The sequence below is a fragment of the Centroberyx gerrardi genome, chromosome 3 (genome assembly GCF_048128805.1).
Source record: "Centroberyx gerrardi isolate f3 chromosome 3, fCenGer3.hap1.cur.20231027, whole genome shotgun sequence".
Classification (NCBI taxonomy): domain Eukaryota; kingdom Metazoa; phylum Chordata; class Actinopteri; order Beryciformes; family Berycidae; genus Centroberyx; species Centroberyx gerrardi.
The window spans coordinates 680,108-699,787 of NC_135999.1; the positions used below are offsets into that span (position 1 = coordinate 680,108).

At 43.3% G+C, this 19,680-nt stretch overlaps 1 protein-coding gene across 1 annotated transcript in view; it reads right to left on the reverse strand.

The window, feature by feature from the left end:
* The window catches only part of LOC139925020 (double zinc ribbon and ankyrin repeat-containing protein 1), an 18,612-nt gene extending 84 nt beyond the window's left edge, over positions 1-18,528 (reverse strand). The window contains exons 1-20 of the mRNA XM_078282060.1: positions 18,420-18,528; positions 17,730-17,862; positions 16,368-16,485; positions 15,500-15,563; positions 13,680-13,891; positions 13,383-13,465; positions 11,278-11,395; positions 10,938-11,048; positions 9,731-9,817; positions 9,408-9,530; positions 7,184-7,408; positions 6,430-6,637; positions 4,517-4,620; positions 4,345-4,440; positions 3,849-3,975; positions 3,479-3,525; positions 2,637-2,729; positions 1,907-2,034; positions 1,190-1,264; positions 1-90 (exon numbers count right to left, since the gene is read on the reverse strand). The exon at positions 1-90 is cut by the window's left edge and continues 84 nt beyond it. Coding sequence (XP_078138186.1) covers positions 1-90; positions 1,190-1,264; positions 1,907-2,034; positions 2,637-2,729; positions 3,479-3,525; positions 3,849-3,975; positions 4,345-4,440; positions 4,517-4,620; positions 6,430-6,637; positions 7,184-7,408; positions 9,408-9,530; positions 9,731-9,817; positions 10,938-11,048; positions 11,278-11,395; positions 13,383-13,465; positions 13,680-13,891; positions 15,500-15,563; positions 16,368-16,485; positions 17,730-17,862; positions 18,420-18,528 — 2,351 coding nt within the window. The remainder of the gene's footprint in view (positions 91-1,189; positions 1,265-1,906; positions 2,035-2,636; positions 2,730-3,478; positions 3,526-3,848; positions 3,976-4,344; positions 4,441-4,516; positions 4,621-6,429; positions 6,638-7,183; positions 7,409-9,407; positions 9,531-9,730; positions 9,818-10,937; positions 11,049-11,277; positions 11,396-13,382; positions 13,466-13,679; positions 13,892-15,499; positions 15,564-16,367; positions 16,486-17,729; positions 17,863-18,419) is intronic.
* Between the last annotated feature and the right edge of the window lie 1,152 nt (positions 18,529-19,680).

Sequence of the window (19,680 nt, forward strand, 5' to 3'; positions counted from 1 at the left end):
AGAGAGACCAGGGCAGCGCAGCCGGAGCTCACGGCCAGGTCGAACGCCGTCCGGCCGCCGCCGTTCTTCCTCCGCAGGCTGGAGCCGCAGCTGAAACAGGAAGTCAGGAGGTGAGGTGTGATGATGTGTTGATGACATCAGCAGGTGAGAACATGCTGCGTTCAGGTCAGCCGGGAAAGAAGGAAGATACCAGCTGTTCGCTCAGCTTTCAGACGGTCAGCTTTTACGTAAAAGTTAAGAAATGTACGATGTATAATCATGGTTTTGCACAGTGTATAAAATGTAGTGTATAACAGGTTAAAGTGTATATGTATGTAATATGGTGTATAATAACAGGTTATAAAGTGTGTATGTATATAATAACAGGTTATAAAGTGTGTATGTATATAGTAACAGGTTATAAAGTGTATGTATATAGTAACAGGTTATAAAGTGTATATATATCGTAACAGGTTATAAAGTGTATGTATATAGTAACAGGTTATAAAGTGTGTATGTATATAATAGCAGGTTATAAAGTGTATATATATAGTAACAGGTTATAAAGTGTATGTATATAGTAACAGGTTATAAAGTGTATGTATATAGTAACAGGTTATAAAGTGTGTATGTATATAGTAACAGGTTATAAAGTGTATATATATAGTAACAGGTTATAAAGTGTGTATGTATATAGTAACAGGTTATAAAGTGTATATATATAGTAACAGGTTATAAAGTGTATATATATAGTAACAGGTTATAAAGTGTATATATATAGTAACAGGTTATAAAGTGTATATATATAGTAACAGGTTATAAAGTGTATGTATATAGTAACAGGTTATAAAGTGTGTATGTATATAATAGCAGGTTATAAAGTGTATGTATATAGTAACAGGTTATAAAGTGTATATATATAGTAACAGGTTATAAAGTGTATGTATATAGTAACAGGTTATAAAGTGTGTATGTATATAGTAACAGGTTATAAAGTGTATATATATAGTAACAGGTTATAAAGTGTATATATATAGTAACAGGTTATAAAGTGTATATATATAGTAACAGGTTATAAAGTGTATATATATAGTAACAGGTTATAAAGTGTATATATATAGTAACAGGTTATAAAGTGTATGTATATAGTAACAGGTTATAAAGTGTATGTATGTGTGTATATAAAGTGTGTATATCGGAGTGTATTTACCCCAGCAGCACCTGGGCGCTCTGCAGGCCTGCGCTGCCCAGCGCTGCAGCTTCATGCAGAGCGGAGTTGTTCATCCTGGAAGAGACGGACAGGAAGAAGACAGGAAGAGACATCCAGTCCTTCACAGCAGAGAAACCGTCTCCAGAGAGACCAGACTACCGGGACCGTCCGGCTTCACGGATAAATACAGCTGCGTATCGTCCGCAAAGAAATGATAAGAGATTCAACCAATCCTGAATTTCCCCACGGGGATTAATAAAGTGATTTCTTATCAAAGCAGCTGAGAATACGGCCAAATGGAAGAAAATACAAGGAAAACCGAAGCGGTCCGAGGATCGAACCCTGCGGAGCAGAAGAGACCAAACTTTCTGTTCTGCTGCAGTATCGTGTCATAAAATTAGTATTGGGAATATTTAAGAGTAGTTTTATACGCTGCACAATTAATTTAAAAAATTTTTTACAATCGCTATATGAACTTCTACAAATTCCATATCACAAGAGGCAGCAGTTATTTTCGCTGTGATGTCTAACATGGTATTTAGATTTGAGCCCAATTTCTGGCCTATAAATTAAATCATCATCATAAAAAACTTTCACAAGTTACTCCAAGCTTTAACGTGGTGAAGCTTCAGGCAGCGTTCAGCGCCTCGCTCAGCAGCTCCTCAGCAGCTGTTACTGGAGTCCGACCGTCGCCGGCGTTTCGTTTTGTGGACTTACGGTCCGGACCGCTGGTTGACGTCGGCGCCTCGCTGCACCAGAACAGGAAGGACGTCGTGGTGACCGTTCACCACGGCGACCAGCAGGGCGGGGCGGCCATCGCTGCCCCGGCACGACGGGTCCGCCCCCTGCAGGCCGGGAGGAGGAGAACAGGTTCAAATCACGACATCGAAGTCAGCAGTATTAAAATAAATTTAAAGTTCAGCTTAACTCCAATGATAATATAATAATTGTTAGTGAATACGACGCACTTTGCACATTCTGTAATATACTGTGAATTCATTTGTTTTCATATTTTCTGACATGTCTTTATATTTTTATTTTCATACTGCATACTTTCATTCTTGTACTTAATATGTTAATATATAATATGTATTCTTATATTTCTCCTCGTCTTGTTGGTTGCATCATGTTCAGTTCCCCATCTGCTCTGTTCTTATTGATCTCCTATTTCATATCCTGTTGCTATTTGCTGCTGCAACGACTCGATTTCCCAACAGGGATCAATAAAGTTTCATCTATAATAATCAATAATCGTTAGCGTTTGTTTTCAGCTGCCTGGGCGTCCAGGCGGGTGGGGTTTGCTGCATTGGACAACACAACAGTCAAGTTTCAACAGTCACAGGAAGGAAGTGAAAGTCAGTTTAGTCCACAGTTCTGTGACCCGACTGATGAGCTAAACCCCACCCATCTGGCACTCACAGCAGGGTGAAACAAACCCAGCGGGTACCTGGTCCAGGAGCTGCTGCACCAGGCGGACCCGGCCTCGGCCCGGACCCAGCTCCTTCAGCAGCCGGCCGTCTGCCGGCTGGACAGGAACAGGCTTTAGTGACAAACAGGAAGAGAACCAGATGCAAAACAGGACATTTCCATTTTGGAAACCAACAGGATCCAGAAGGTCCAACTACAGGATTAGGTTCCTTACTGTCCTTTAAAAAGAATCTGAGGTCGTTGATATTGTATATGATGACGTCTAAAACTCTGTAAACCATCAAAATAACTTGACTCAGAGGATTTTGGCGACAGTAAGCAGAGATTTACTGAGCAGGATGGAAGATTCAGCAGAAAAACACCATGAACATTAACAGCTGCAGAAAGATAATGTTTAAACAGCGCCACCCTCTGGTTTAATGTGGAGCTGTCAGGTCTCAAGTCTTCTCTTCATGCATCAAGTCAAGTCTGTGCCAAAACTGTGACTCGAGTCCCGATTCTTTTTTTTTTTTTTTTACTATATTTTTATTGAGGTGTTTTCATATATAACAAAACAGATCAGGCAAAACAACACTTTCCCTTTTGTCCCCTTAGACTTTAACCCCCAGCCAGACTAATTATTAGATTAATAATAGATAACCTTATAGTACTGAGATCATGTTGAATATAGATTCACATATGTATGAACGTGTCAAATTCTTACTTGAAAATTTCCAATATCAAAATTTGAAAGTGTCCCATTCATTTTAATTCTATTTTACCTCCTGCCATTTTGCCATTTTGTTTTTTTTATCACACTTTACCACCTTCTTTCCCTTCCTTCTTCTTCGTGTGTTTTTATCTGCAGATAACGGTACTCACGGCAGGTTTGGGTGTGGAGGGTTTCCTGCGTCCGGACCGCTCGCTTCCTGTCAAAATAAAACAGAAACCTGAGAGACAGCAGGAGGTACGGGACGCTCGCTGAAGCTGGGACGGAATTCATGTCAATAAGACAGGCAGGTGATTGATTGATTGATTGACTGATTGATTAGCAGATTATGTTCTTACTGGGGTTTGACTGATATCTGGTCTGATATCGTCATGTTACTAAACTGATCTGCTGCAGTCTGATCTGATGGATCTGATGCAGGTTGATTGATACTGAAGATACTGAATATCGGTACAAACTATCAGCTACTGCCAGCTTCAGTATCGGCCTGAGAGTCTAAACCCGTCTCACTGTGGTTCTTACCCAGACTGCCGCTGTTCACAGATCGCTCTGTAACGCTGCTGAGGCCGCCGGCCCGGCCGGCCGGCTGGGTGCCACCGGCTCCACCGCCGCCTTCACCGCCGCCTTCACCGCCGGCTTGACCGCTCTCCTGGGAACAAACACCAGCTGTTAGCTTCCACACAGCCTTTTAGCTCAGGATAGCTAAGATGCTAAGACTTAAAGCTGCAGGGTGGACTAGAGCAGCTTTAATATTTTATAGTCAAATCTGGACGAGAGCAACTTTAATATTTTACAATCAAATCTGGACTAGAGCAGCTTTAAATAGCTAATAAAACGAGATGAACCTGATTGGTGCTCAAAGGAAAATTGTGTTATTTCAGCAGCAATAAATAGGATATAGATAAAAACACAACAAATAGGAAATATTGAGTCTGAAAGATGCAGAGTCTGCATCAGGCTGATCCTGCAGGCTCCATGCTGCATGTTGATGAACTGACAGTCTGACAGGTTTGGATCAGGAGGAGCGGACCTGTGTTTTCTCCCGTCCGGCCGACACGAAGCTGACTGTCAGACCGACTTCGTACTTGTCCTCCTGGATCACGGCCGAAACCACCTGTGGAAACAGGAGGAACATCATGAGGTCGGTGCCGCGGCGGCCGCGGCGCTCTCGGGTCGGCGCGGCGTCTTACCCGGCCCAGGCGCGGCTCTCCCAGCAGCGCCCTGAAGGGGGCGTGGTTCTGGGCGTGGCTCCTCAGGTGAGCGCACACATGATCCAGCTGCTTCCTCCAGTAACCTGAGGGACGACACAGGCTCCACTTCAGTCTAAACATTATTATGATTATTAAATATTATTTGGAAATGTATAGTTTCTCTTGACATTTGAAAAAGAGTAATTCTCTCTCAGTTCAAATGTCGTCCTTAAAGTCTCCATGTTGTCTCTGTGCCTGGCTCAGCTGAGTCCAGCAGCAGAGGAATAACATCAGGATGAACCAACATGGCTGCAGGTCTTCTTTCCTGACCAATCAGGAGGGAGAGAGCCTGACCGACCCTCTCTGTTTTACCAAACTTTAACTGCTTTAACTGTTCATTTGTTCATTTCTTTTGTGATTTGTTAGCCCAACAGCCCCAGCTACAGAACTCTTATGGTGGCGTGAACATGATCCTAAGGCCAAGGACACTAAATGAAAGTGAGCCACCCAGGAGCAGGCGTTTTTAGAGCAACCATTGAGACACTAGTAATGGCACGTAAAAATCAAAGCCATCTAGCGTCTCTTTGGGGCTGGTGATTTGTTAATATATTTTGTGAATGTTGATTTTTTTTTTTATTTGTTTGTGTTTTATGAAATGTGGTTGTGCTTTGCACTTCCAGGCCACCGTACATCACAGTCATTGCAGAAGCAGTAAGACTAGTAGCAGTAGTAGTAGTACAACCTGTTACACATTTTCCAGTCCGGCTTTATTCCCCATCACAGTACTGAAACTGCACGCATAAAAGTTATTAATGACCTCAGAATAAACACGGACTCAAACAAAATATCCATTCTCGTACTTTTGGACCTCAGCGCAGCATGCGACACATCGATCACAACATTATTTTAGACAGACTGGGAGACCGGGTGGGCGTGTCGGGACCTGCTCTGGTTCACAACCTACTTGCAGGACAGAGATTTCTTTGTGTCGATTGAAGATTTTGTCTCCAGGAGAGTTGATATTACCTGTGGTGTTCCGCAGGGCTCCATCCTTGGGACGCTTTTATTTAATTTATATATCCACTACCACTAGGACATGTGATACAGAAACACAACATTCTCTACCACAGTTATGCAGACGATACACAACTCTATATCTCCCTTTCTCCTGTTGATCTAAGTCCTGTACAATCACAACACGTATTGCAGACATTAATATATGGATGTCCCAAAACTTTTTACAATTATCAGATAAAACTGAAATAATAATTATGGGTGCAAAGACCGATAGACAAAACGTAGCAGACTACTTAAATCCTCTGTCATTAAACAGTAAAGACCCGGTAAGAAGTCTCGGTGTCATTAGAGATTCTGAACTGAACTATCGCAGTCGTGTTAATTACGTTACAAAGTCTGCGAAAAAAATATTTACAGAATAAGAGCTTTCCTATCACAAACAGACTGCATGCCTTCATCAGCAGCAGACTAGATTACTGCTGGTCTCCTCACTGGTCTCTCCAAGAAGACCACAGGGAGACTGCAGCTGCTTCAACATGCTGCTGCACCAATTTTAACCAGGACAAAGAAAATTCATCACATCGCTCCTGTCCTGCTAAATTTTAGAATAGATTTTAAAGTGTTATTGTTTATAAAGCGCTCAGTGGCATTGCACCATTACATCAGAGACATGCTCGCCACTTATGAACCACAACGAGCCGTCAGGTCATCAGAGTCTTTCCTCTGTTCCCTGGGAAGCTCTAAAGCAGGTGAAGCTGCTTTCAGTTGCTCTGCACCCAGAAAGTGGAATATCCCCAACGCTAACTTGCTTTAACAGCAAACTGAAAGCATTTCTTTTTACTAAAGTCTAGGATTAGGTCTTGTGTTGTCACTGCTGTAGAAGTACTTCCCAGTACCTCTTCCTGGGCTGACAGCAGTCAGCAGCGGCCGGCTCTCTCTCCCCTCTCTCCTCTCTCTCCTCTGCAGCTCGGTGCCGGAAGGGTAGAACAGTCCGACGGTCTGCGTCTGCCTGTCAGCTGTGGGCGGGGCTAACGCCGCGCTGGGGGAGGGGCCGCAGGAGGGGGCGGCCTGCCAGGTGGCATCATGGGAAGGCCGGTGTGAAACCTGGTCATACAGTATGATTCTCATTACTATTGTCAGGATAAGAAGCAGGTGGTAGAGGTTAGATGAACAGGCTTCAACCTGCTGAAGCAACACAACCAGCTGCTGCTCTGGACCAGGAACTATCACTTTATTACTACTAGTGGCAGGAAAAGTAGCTAATTAAAACTAATCATTAAAAGCAGATAAAACACAAAAAGTAAGAAAATGAAATACAAAACAAAGAAGTGGCAGGCTATTTACTAATTCACAGAAAATACCTTTCAGTAGAGAGTAGTGGTAGTAGTACCAGTCGTGGTGCAAATAATAGCACTAGTAATAATAGCAGTAGTTGTATTAGCAGTGGTATTAGTGGTAACAATAATAGTTGTAGTAGTAGCAGCAGCAGTAGTAGTAGCACTACTACTAGTAGTAGTAGTACCAGTAGTAGTTTTAGTAGTAGTAGTATTAGAATTAGTAATATTATGGATCATCATTTGCCGGTATTTAATTTTGCAGCCGAGTAAATCTCTAATGTGTAATGTGTGTGAGTAACTAGAGCCTGTTCACCCTGCTGCCCTGCTGGTCCGCGGCGCCCCCTGCGGGCCCGGTCCGGTCCGCGGCGCCCCCTGCGGGCCCGGTCCGGTCCGCGGCGCCCCCTGCGGGCCCGGTCCAGCAGGATGCGGGCTGGGCTGGAGCTTCCAGAAAGACGCCGCAGGCAGCGCAGTAGACGGCGTAGGGATGACTGGTCGCTCCGCACCGCCAACACATCACATGACTGACTGCATGGCCAGGCTGGAGACAGAAGCACACCATCACTACATCATCACTACATCATCACCACATCATTACATCATCACCACATCATCACCACATCATCACTACATCATCACCACATCATCACTACATCATCACCACATCATCACCACATCATCACCACATCATCACCACATCATCACTACATCATCACCACATCATCACCACATCATCACTACATCATCACCACATCATCACCACATCATCACCACATCATCACCACATCACTACATCATCACCACATCATCACTACATCATCACCACATCATCACCACATCATCACTACATCATCACCACATCATTACATCATCACCACATCATCACCACATCATCACCGCATCATCACCACATCATCACCGCATCATCACCACATCATCACCACATCATCACTACATCATCACTACATCATCACCACATCATTACATCATCACCACATCATCACCACATCATCACCGCATCATCACCACATCATTACATCATCACCACATCATCACCACATCATCACTACATCATCACTACATCATCACCACATCATCACTACATCATCACCACATCATTACATCATCACCACATCATCACCACATCATCACCACATCATCACTACATCATCACTACATCATCACTACATCATCACCACATCATCACTACATCATCACCACATCATCACTACATCATCACCACATCATCACCACATCATCACTACATCATCACTACATCATCACTACATCATCACCACATCATCACTACATCATCACTACATCATCACTACATCATCACCACATCATTACATCATCACCACATCATCACCACATCATCACCACATCATCACTACATCATCACCACATCATCACTACATCATCACCACATCATCACCACATCATCACCACATCATCACTACATCATCACCACATCATCACTACATCATCACCACATCATCACCACATCATCACTACATCATCACCACATCATCACTACATCATCACCACATCATCACCACATCATCACCACATCATCACTACATCATCACCACATCATCACCACATCATCACTACATCATCACTACATCATCACCACATCATCACCACATCATCACCACATCATCACTACATCATCACTACATCATCACCACATCATCACTACATCATCACCACATCATTACATCATCACCACATCATCACCACATCATCACCACATCATCACTACATCATCACTACATCATCACTACATCATCACCACATCATCACTACATCATCACCACATCATCACCACATCATCACCACATCATCACCACATCATCACTACATCATCACCACATCATCACTACATCATCACCACATCATCACCACATCATCACCACATCATCACCACATCATCACTACATCATCACCACATCATCACTACATCATCACCACATCATCACCACATCATCACCACATCATCACCACATCATCACCACATCATTACATCATCACCACATCATCACCACATCATCACCACATCATCACCACATCATCACTACATCATCACCACATCATCACTACATCATCACCACATCATCACCACATCATCACCACATCATCACCACATCATCACCACATCATTACATCATCACCACATCATCACCACATCATCACCACATCATTACATCATCACTACATCATCACCACATCATCACTACATCATCACCACATCATCACCACATCATCACCACATCATCACCACATCATCACCACATCATTACATCATCACCACATCATCACCACATCATCACCACATCATTACATCATCACCACGTCCCAAAATGTGCTGGGGAAAGAAATAGGTAACTAATGTCTACCTACATACAGAATACACTGTATATGTTTTTAAAGGTCAAAACCTGGAAAGAGTTTTAATGGAGTTTGAAGCTGAATGTCTCAGCAGAGAATAGATGGTGTAATAGATGTGTGTGTGTGTGTGAGTGTGTGTGTGTGTGCACCTTGCAGCCGCACCAGTCGCAGTATCTGGCGTCAGACTGGTTGATGCGGTTGCATGTGGAGCAGGAGAGCAGCCTGTGTTCTGCTGCGGGGCCAGAGGGGGCGCTGCGGCCCCAACACGCCGCCTGCAGGACACACAGCGCCTTACAGTTCATATTTTCACATTTATTCTTGTATTAATTGATTAATCGATTGATTTTTATTAATTCAGTCATTTACTTCTGTCCTCTATATACCAGCACTACAATTGCTCATAAAAATAAAAGATAACCAATCAAAATGCCAGTTCATCAAACAGAGTAAAACAAAACAGAGGCTGTCTCACGGCGGGCGGCAGGCGGCTCTCACAGCTCACACAGCAGGAGATCTGAGCCGGGTTTCCACTTCCACAGGACACACACACCACATAGTCCTGCACACACACACACACACACACACACACACACAGAGACAGACACGCAGAACACCAATTACAACTAACATATATGTATACACACAGTGTTGTCATGGTAACTAAAAGGAGGCTGAACTCTGACCTCCATACAGATTCATGTCAAACTAACAAAGAAGGTGAAGTGAGTTCAGGTCGTTTACTCTCCGCTGCGTTCAGACACACACACACACACACACACACACACACATACATACACACACACACACGCACACACACAAGCCTCCTATACTGCAGTTGTACCTGGAACCTCCAACATTTAAAAACTGATCTGATTTGAAACCTAACCCAGTAAACTGCAGGATGATGGTGAAATGAAACACTGAGTCTTTAATATTTAACAGTCAATGATTTGATTATTTTCAACCTCACTATTCTGAAAAATATACTAGTTGGGTAAGGTGGACAAGACATATGGGAGATATCTAGCATATACTTCTAATGATAAAAAAACAAATGAGCTTATTAATAAATTATTTTCATCATTTTCTTTAAACATGACATAATCATGACAGACAAGCATTCATTGCCAATACACCCAATATTTGTGATAAAGTGTCTGAGACAAGAGTGGATCTATTGACGGTCAATAATATCATTAAGTGACATTTAATCACATTTTAATCACTTATTTATGTAATATTTATGAAATTCTTTTTGGAAAAGCCGTGTGCTGTTTGGTTCTTGGTCTCCATGTGGAGTTCAAACACAAAACTAAAATACCTGGAACATAACTGACAAATTAATCAGTTAGCATTTCTGTCTTCAAATAAATATCTGAAGTCATTATAACATTATAGCTTGCATGCAAAATGTTATAGAATCAACCAGAGTCAACATGAAGAATCTACTGACAATATTCGCAATTACACACTTAGTGAAAATGTCTTCAGTGCATCTGTATGCTGAGAACACTGATAAACAGAGTCTGGTCAATTCTGTCTATTCTGAACATCTGGTTGGCTAGTAAACCAGTGAAAGTGGCTGGTAAGTCAAGTCAGTTTGGCAGGTTGAGCTGAGTTCTGGACTGAGGTTTGGAGGTCTGGAGGTTTGGAGGTTTGGAGGTTTGAAGCGGTGTTACCTGCAGGCTGCCGGCGGCCTGAGGCTGCAGCTGGGCGGTCGGAGCCTCACAGATCACACAGGTGGGAGTGTTGACAGGAACCAGGCTGTCACACCGGACACACTGAGCTGTCTGGAGCAAATACCACTCACACTAATATTCATGTAAAGAGTTTTATTCCAAAATGAGAAAACTGACACCTAGTCTTACAAAGCTAGCTCTTGTTAAGTCTGCGTTAATAGAGTTGGATAGAGTAACTTTAACAGACTTAAACAGACTGGATCCTCTAGATTTTAGAAACACTGAAGGTAAAGGTAATGAAGTTTTTCCCAACATTGCAGATATATGTGTGTAGGAGTACCTGTCCTCCCTCAGCAGGGGGCGGTCTCTGTCCCGGGACCGGGGGAACCACAGCGCCACACTGAGGACAGAAACGAGCAAAAGGATCTGAAGGACGATGATGTAAACACCGGGCACAGCTGGGAAGAGACAGACAGAGAGAGAGAGACAGACAGACAGACAGGCAGACAGACAGACAGATGAATGTGTTAATGTGTTACTTAAACCTACAATAAGCGATATCAGCCCTTCTAACCAATCCTGAACCTCATGTGTGCTGTGTGGAGATTTCATTGAGACATAATGATATAAACCAATATCCAGCTGTGTTGCTGTTTTCTCCTCTTTTCTAAAGCTTGTTGTCAAATTCTGCTCCTGAACGAAGCTCCTCCCCCTCCAGTCAGCAGCTTTTCATTTTTTTTAAAACTAGCTTGTCTCCTCCCTCGCTGGCTAAAAGCGCCGCTCTCCCCCTCCCACTCCTGAACATTTTCTCATAATGTTGGAATCGATGAAGCGACCGAGTAAACTTGTTAAACTAGTGAACTTGTTAAACTCGTGAACTTGTTAAACTAGTGAACTTGTTAAACTCGTGAACTTGTTAAACTCGTGAACTTGTTAAACTAGTAAACTTGTTAAACTAGTGAACTTGTTAAACTCGTGAACTTGTTAAACTAGTAAACTTGTTAAACTAGTGAACTTGTTAAACTCGTGAACTTGTTAAACTAGTGAACTTGTTAAACTAGTGAACTTGTTAAACTCGTAAACTTGTTAAACTCGTGAACTTGTTAAACTAGTAAACTTGTTAAACTAGTGAACTTGTTAAACTCGTGAACTTGTTAAACTCGTGAACTTGTTAAACTAGTAAACTTGTTAAACTAGTGAACTTGTTAAACTAGTGAACTTGTTAAACTCGTGAACTTGTTAAACTAGTAAACTTGTTAAACTAGTGAACTTGTTAAACTCGTGAACTTGTTAAACTAGTGAACTTGTTAAACTAGTGAACTTGCTACCTGCCTCTTCACTTGTCATTGTGGGACATGTGACCTTCAGCAGGAGAAAGATCTGTCAAAGAGAGACTGGTGACACTTCTCAGTAGGTACAGTTAGCTTAGCTGTTAGCCTTTATGCACGCTCCTTTGCTCTGTTTGTCCTTGTTAGGCCTCCGTAGTGCAGTGGATTTGCTGTGTGTTATTTACAAATGTGTTGCGGTTTCTGTCGCCCTCTACTGGTCGGAAAATTTTGCTTATTGCAGCTTTAATCAACTCTCTGCAGTAGTCAGCATCTGACTCTGATGATCTGATTGATGACCAACTAACCCTTAAGGAGCATGTGGCTTCTGTTGCTCGGTCATGTGGATTTGCCCTGTACAACATCAGGAAGATCAGACCCTACCTGTCTGAACATGCAGCACAACTCCTAGTGCAGGCTCTTGTAATATCAGCCTTGACTACTGCAGCTCCTTCCTGGCAGGGCTCCCGGCATGTACGCTCAAACCTCTGCAGATGATCCAGAACGCGATGGTGCGTCTGGTCTTCAACCGGCCCAAAACAGCACATATCACTCCTCTGTTCATATCCCTCCACTGGCTCCCCTCGCTGCCCGCATCAAGTTCAAGTCCTTGATGCTCGTCTACAAAGCAGCAACCAAAACGGCTCCGACCGACCTGAACTCCCTCATTCAGGTCTACGCTCCCTCCCGCCCGCTACGCTCTGCCGAGGAGCGCCGCCTGGTGCTGCCGCCACAACAAGGCCCTAAGTCTCTATCCAGACTCTTCTTCTGTGGTTCCTCGGTGGTGGAACGAGTTACCAAACTCCATTCGATCCGCAGAGTCCCTCTCAATCTTTAAGAAAAGGCTAAAGACCCAGCTCTTTAGTGAACACCTTCTCACCTGATGGACTGTGTAACCAAAAACCCCCCAAAAAAACCCTCTTTATCTGCCTCTCTGCCTCGTGGCTCCTCTGTCCTGTTGGACCAGATCTTAGCTTCATGGCTCTTACTCTCGTTGTTCTCTCCTGACTAGATCCTTGCTTGTGTTGTATTAAAATCTCACGTGTACGCCGCTTTGGATAAAAGCGTCTGCCAAATGGGAAAATTGTAAATTGTAATTTTAAATTGACTCTCTGCCTACCGGAGGAAGTCGGTGTCCCGCTGGATGCGGCTGGTCTGGGTGCTGCTCAGGGTTTTGAGCAGACCGGACTGGAAACTCTCACTCTGAGACAGGAAACATGACAGTAAGAACATGCTGTGGAAAGGTTTGAGTTATTACACAGCAGGTTGAGTCGCAGTATTTCAGCCAACAAACTGTAAGAGCACCATGGTATGGTCCAGTGTCCAGTATCAGTGCTATACAGTATCAGTACTGTGGTTATGGTACTGTACTGTATTATATTATATTGTATTGTATAGTGTTGTTTGGTTGGTGTACCGCTGTGTGAGAGAGTTGAGAAGCAGCAGACGGGGCTCCGGGGGGCGGGGCTCCGGGGGGCGGGGCTCCGGGGGGCGGGGCTCTGGGGGGCGGGGCTCCGGGGGGCCGGGCTCCGGGGGGCCGGGCTCCCGGTGGCGTAGCGCCCAGACGACTGTTCAGAAAGCGAGGACCTGTTGGGGCACGGTGAGAGGCATTTCCCATCATCCTCTGCTCTGAAGACAAACAAGACAGAAAACATGAAGAAATGCCAAGGAGAATTTTCCTTTAAGAAACTCCTTAAGCGTTATTTTTACATATGAAAAGCGAGTCAGAGAGATGAAACCCTGCAGACTGTCCGGTCAGGACGGATCTGACTGCAGACCTCTGCTGTCAGGATCTGGAGATCTGACAGCGGAAGAGGATCTGAGCTGAGCTTTCCCTTAAAGATCAACACATCTAGATCTGTCTGGAGGAGCTCTGTACCAAATCCTTCAACATCCAACTAACTAATGCATAGAAGTTTGAGGATCATTACAGCACATACACAGATTACAAGTCGATAAAATTACCTGTTTTTTATATCTTCAGATGGACAGGAAAAAGTTAAGTCGACATCCAACATTGGCTGAGACCCAGGCAAGTCCAAGATTGAGACCGGACTCAAGACCAAGACCAGACCTGAGTACTGCAGCCAGTGTTACTCAGTGTTTGGTTGGACTGTTGGGTTATAATGCTGCAGATCAGGTCTGTGTTGGCTCTAATAAATACTTAAAGCTGCACTAAGCGATTTTCCACTAGAGGGCGACAGAAACCACAACACATTTGTAAATAAACCACAGCAAAGCTGCTGGACTACGGAAGCCACAAAGGACAAACCTTGCGAAGGACCGTGCATAAAGGCTAATAGCTAAGCTACCTACGGAGAAGTCTCACTGGTTACCAGTCTCTCTTTGACAGATCTTTCTCCTGCTGAAGGTCACATGTCCCACAATGACAAGTGAAGAGGCAGGTAGCAAATTTACTAGTCTAACAAGTTTACTAGTTTAACAAGTTTACTAGTCTAACAAGTTTACTAGTCTAACAAGTTTACTAGTTTAACAAGTTTACTAGTCTAACAAGTTTACTAGTCTAACAAGTTTACTCGTTTAACACCAAATCCCACCAAGCAATAACTATCGAGGAGCAACCCCTAGAAAATGTGGCTGAGTTTGTCTACCTGGGAAGCAGCATCAGCACAGATGGAGGAGCTGATAAGGATGTGGAGCGACGCATCAGCAAAGCAAGACATTCAGAACACTCCGGCCTGTATGGCTCTGCTCTCCAAAAACACAAAAATCTGAATTTTTAACTCAAATGTAAAATCTGTCCTACTCTATGGCCGTGAAACCTGGAGAACCAGGTTTAAGTAAGAGGAAGACTTGACTGTTTTCAGAGTTTACGTTCTGTGGTCTTACTACAACTTTTTCACTTTTTATAGCTTTGCCACACAATAAATAATTGTAAAAAATTGAAATTGATTCCTGCAATTTCCACCTTTCTCTGTTTTCCTCAGAGAGAAAGGTGTGTCAGTGGTAAACAAGCTGCAGAGAATCTTTGGTCTACAGATCAAGTTACATGTCAAAACCTTTAATTTCTATTCAAACTGAGCAAACTCTCAGCATCAGCAGATTTTTTTTTACCCCAAAACTTTTTAAGCGTTGAAAAAATAATTGATATAGAAAAAACTCCTGTCCATATGAATTGCATTATTTAGTAAAAAAAAAACGCAATATGATATTTTCATGTCTGTATGATGCAGCCCTACTGCTGAGTATCTTGAAATCACAGAACACAGAACAGACCTGGAAGCCGTAGTGAAGAACCAGCAGAGCGTCCAGCAGACCAGGAAGTGCCTTCACCTCGCTCCTGCAGAGAACAAAACTGACGGGTTGATATTAAAGGATTGGAGGATATTAAAACTCCCAACTTTCTTTTTTAATGCAAGAAGCTCTTTTATTTTAAAGCTGCTCTGTGTATCGTTTTACCATCAATAAATCATCATCACATTAATGTAGAGTCATCAGCATAATGACAGTAAACATCCTCCATAGTTTCTCCACCTGGTGGATCTGGAGGGAAATCTGCTGGATCGCTTTACGGCACAAAACAGGAAGAGGTTCTTCTTCTGTTCTTCCAGAGCAAACGGAGATAAAGCTGAAAGAGTTTCTGGCAGCAGATGGTGGAAGGAGGGAAAGGAAGATGGAGAAATCACTTCCAACATGTTGATCCTCTTCAGGGAGGGGGAGGGGGGGCAGGAAGCAACGGGGCTGATGGGAAATGTAGTCTTAACGTGGAGAAACACTAGAACTAACAGTACTACTGGAGTGAGATAGAGGAGAACAATCGTCTCCAACATGCTCTCATTGGTTTACAGTCACAATTAGAATGACAATGATAGATGGTTAAAAATAGTTCCTTTAAAATAAACTCTGTCAAAAGCTCAAACTGAAACAGATGTCTCATTTTATGAATATTTAATCGAATTTCTCTTGATGGCACCAACGATCCATCAGCCTGTATAAAGTGGAACAGCTGAAAATGAGAAGTGCCTGCTTGACTAAATGAGACTCTTTTCCAGACTGGATCCTCCAGATGTTAAACATATCGGTAATGATGTTTTTCCAAAATGGATGCTTTGGGTTTTGGGTTTTCTCCTCTGGTTTCAGTTACCTGCATGGAAAGCTGCTGGTCGCTCTGCAGGAAGTTTCCTTCATTCTCCTTCCTGAGCTTCGAATCCACAACTTCCACCAAGAAAACCTTCGTTACTGTGGAGCTTTCTCTGCCATCACTAACAGGCAGACAGACAGGCAGACAGACAGGCAGACAGACAGACAGAGAGACAGACAGACAGGCAGACAGACAGACAGGCAGACAGACAGAGAGACAGACAGACAGACAGAGAGACAGACAGACAGACAGACAGGCAGATAGACAGACAGACAGACAGACAGACAGACAGACAGACAGGCAGACAGACAGAGAGACAGACAGACAGACAGAGAGACAGACAGACAGACAGACAGGCAGATAGACAGACAGACAGACAGACAGGCAGAGAGACAGACAGACAGATAGACAGACAGACAGACAGACAGGCAGAGAGACAGACAGACAGACAGGCAGACAGACAGGCAGACAGACAGGCAGATAGACAGACAGACAGACAGACAGACAGACAGACAGAGAGACAGACAGACAGACAGACAGACAGACAGACAGACAGACAGACAGACAGACAGACAGGCAGAGAGACAGACAGACAGACAGACAGACAGACAGACAGACAGACAGGCAGGCAGACAGGCAGATAGACAGAGAGACAGACAGACAGACAGACAGACAGACAGACAGACAGACAGATAAGCACATTATCCACAGTTTTGGTTGTAATTTTTATCATTGTTATGCAGACGACACACAACTTTATATTTCAGTTAAAATTTATTTTGTTCCCAGTGGAATAAAATATCAGCTTCAGTCCCCCAAAAATATCAGTCTCACTGTGCTTGATGAGTGGCCCTGACAGTCCTACCTACAGACAGTCCTACAGACAGTCCTACCTACAGACAGTCCTACCTACAGACAGTCCTACAGACAGACAGTCCTACCTACAGACAGTCCTACAGACAGTCCTATCTACAGACAGTCCTACTGCTACCTGCTGACATATGGTCCTACCTACAGACAGTCAGACAGACAGACAGACAGACAGACAGACAGACAGACAGACAGACAGACAGACAGACAGACAGACAGTCCTACCTACAGACAGTCAGACAGACAGACAGACAGACAGACAGACAGACAGACAGACAGTCCTACCTACAGACAGACAGACAGACAGACAGTCCTAGCTACAGACAGACAGACAGACAGTCCTACCTACAGACAGACAGTCCTACAGACAGTCCTATCTACAAACAATCCTACTGCTACCTGCTGACATATGGTCCTACCTACAGACAGTCAGACAGACAGACAGACAGACAGACAGACAGACAGACAGACAGACAGACAGACAGACAGTCCTACCTACTGACAGCCACAGCTCGGACTGACACCCGTCCCTGCGGCAGCAGCACCGGCCCGCTGTACTTCCTGCTGCCTGCAGGTCCTGCAGGTTTAGACCCATCCAGTGTGTAGTAGATCAACACATCTGCAGTATCTGGAGAGTCCACAGCACAGCTGTATATTACTACTACTGCTATTAGTACTACTACAGTTACTAGTAGTACTACTGCTGCTACTATTAGTACTACTACTAGTACTACGGCTACTATTGGTACTACTAGTATTACAACTACTACAATATACTACTACTATTAGTATTACTGCTGCTGCTATTAGTCCTAGTATTACTACAACTTCTATCAGCACTACTACTACCACTATTACCAATAATATATAGCATTTTCCTCAAGAGAGTTACAGAGTGGTACAAAAGAACAACTGCGCACTACAAATACTTTTGTTTCCTACTGAAAGATGATACGTGTCTGTCTGTCAGTTTAAAGTCTGACTGTCATGTGCAGCCTGTTTACAAACTGCTGTGTTGATCTGTAGAGAGTCAAACTGTTGTTTCTTCTAGTGCTTCAGTTCTCTGCTGTGTCTTAAAGAAATGGCAGAAAAGGAGCAGAAACTGAGGCGGCATGAATGGATGGATAGATAGATAGATAGATAGATAGATAGATAGATAGATAGATAGGTAGGTAGAGTTGTGACCTGATTGGATGGCGATAGGAGTGTCGGTGTGTATGTGGTGCTTGGCTCGGCCCGGCGGCGGCAGGCGGAGCGGCAGGATGTGAGGAGCCATGATGGATCCAGCTGTCATGATGCTGTCTGTCTGCCGGCTGGATCCTGCAGACAGCAAAAAGAATTATAATTACTTTTACAATGTAGAAGAATACCATACAAACAACACAGAAAACTATACAAATATCACAGAGAAAACGTTAGAATATCATGCAGCAACGATGGATCAAACATTCGACCACAGAAAATCCTATAGAGCACAGGAGATTAAACACAATAACACTATGAACCAGTAATATCTTAAAACAACCTTACATTTACATTAATTCACCTCTTAATTCATGCAAAATCCCCTTAAAATGAGTTAAGTGAATTATTAATTGAGGAGACCCCATCAAAACCTCCTTGAAGTCCCCTTAATGTTTGACTCACTACTTAATGTAAAATTCAGGGATTCATTAAAAACTCATTAATAACCTGTAAACCTGCACAAAAGGCATAAAAAGTCCCTTAATTACTAGAGTCTCCATGAATCAACCCATGAATAAATCCTTATAAACCCATGATACTAACCTTTACTTGTTTAAAGCTTTTACTTTTAATGGATAATTAATGTTTATCTAATGGACAATTAAGGACATTTTAGTGATACTACACACTGTAAGGCCCTATAGGAATATTATCAGAATATTATAGTGATACTATAGGAGATAAAATACCATAAAGTAGGACTGGGTCACTGTAAACTCACTACTGAATACCACACACACACACACACACACACACACACACACACACACTGTTAGCCCCTATATGAATATTACAGTGATTCTTCTGTACAGAAACTGAATATTGAATACAACACACGTCCCGCAGCGGCACATTCTGATGGAAACACATCTGAACCCCGCGTGCCTGTTTGTTTTAACCATCAAATTCATTACAAACTGTTTTACTTTACGTGAATCTGTTGCGCTGCTGCTCCTTCGGCCCAGTCGTTTACATCAACATCGCCATAGCAACCAAATTGGGACGCTCGATTTGTCGGCTCAGAGTGACTCCAGAGGGAGGAGCTGATATCTGTCGCCTTACCAACGCGTTTCTCCCGCCCTACCGGGCTGCGCGGTGCTCAAACAAAAACTAATAAATGTGAACGAGATTAAATTAAATATATATCAAGTTTAACCTTTACAGTCGGCAGTTGGCTACGCTTACTAAAAAATATGCAGTA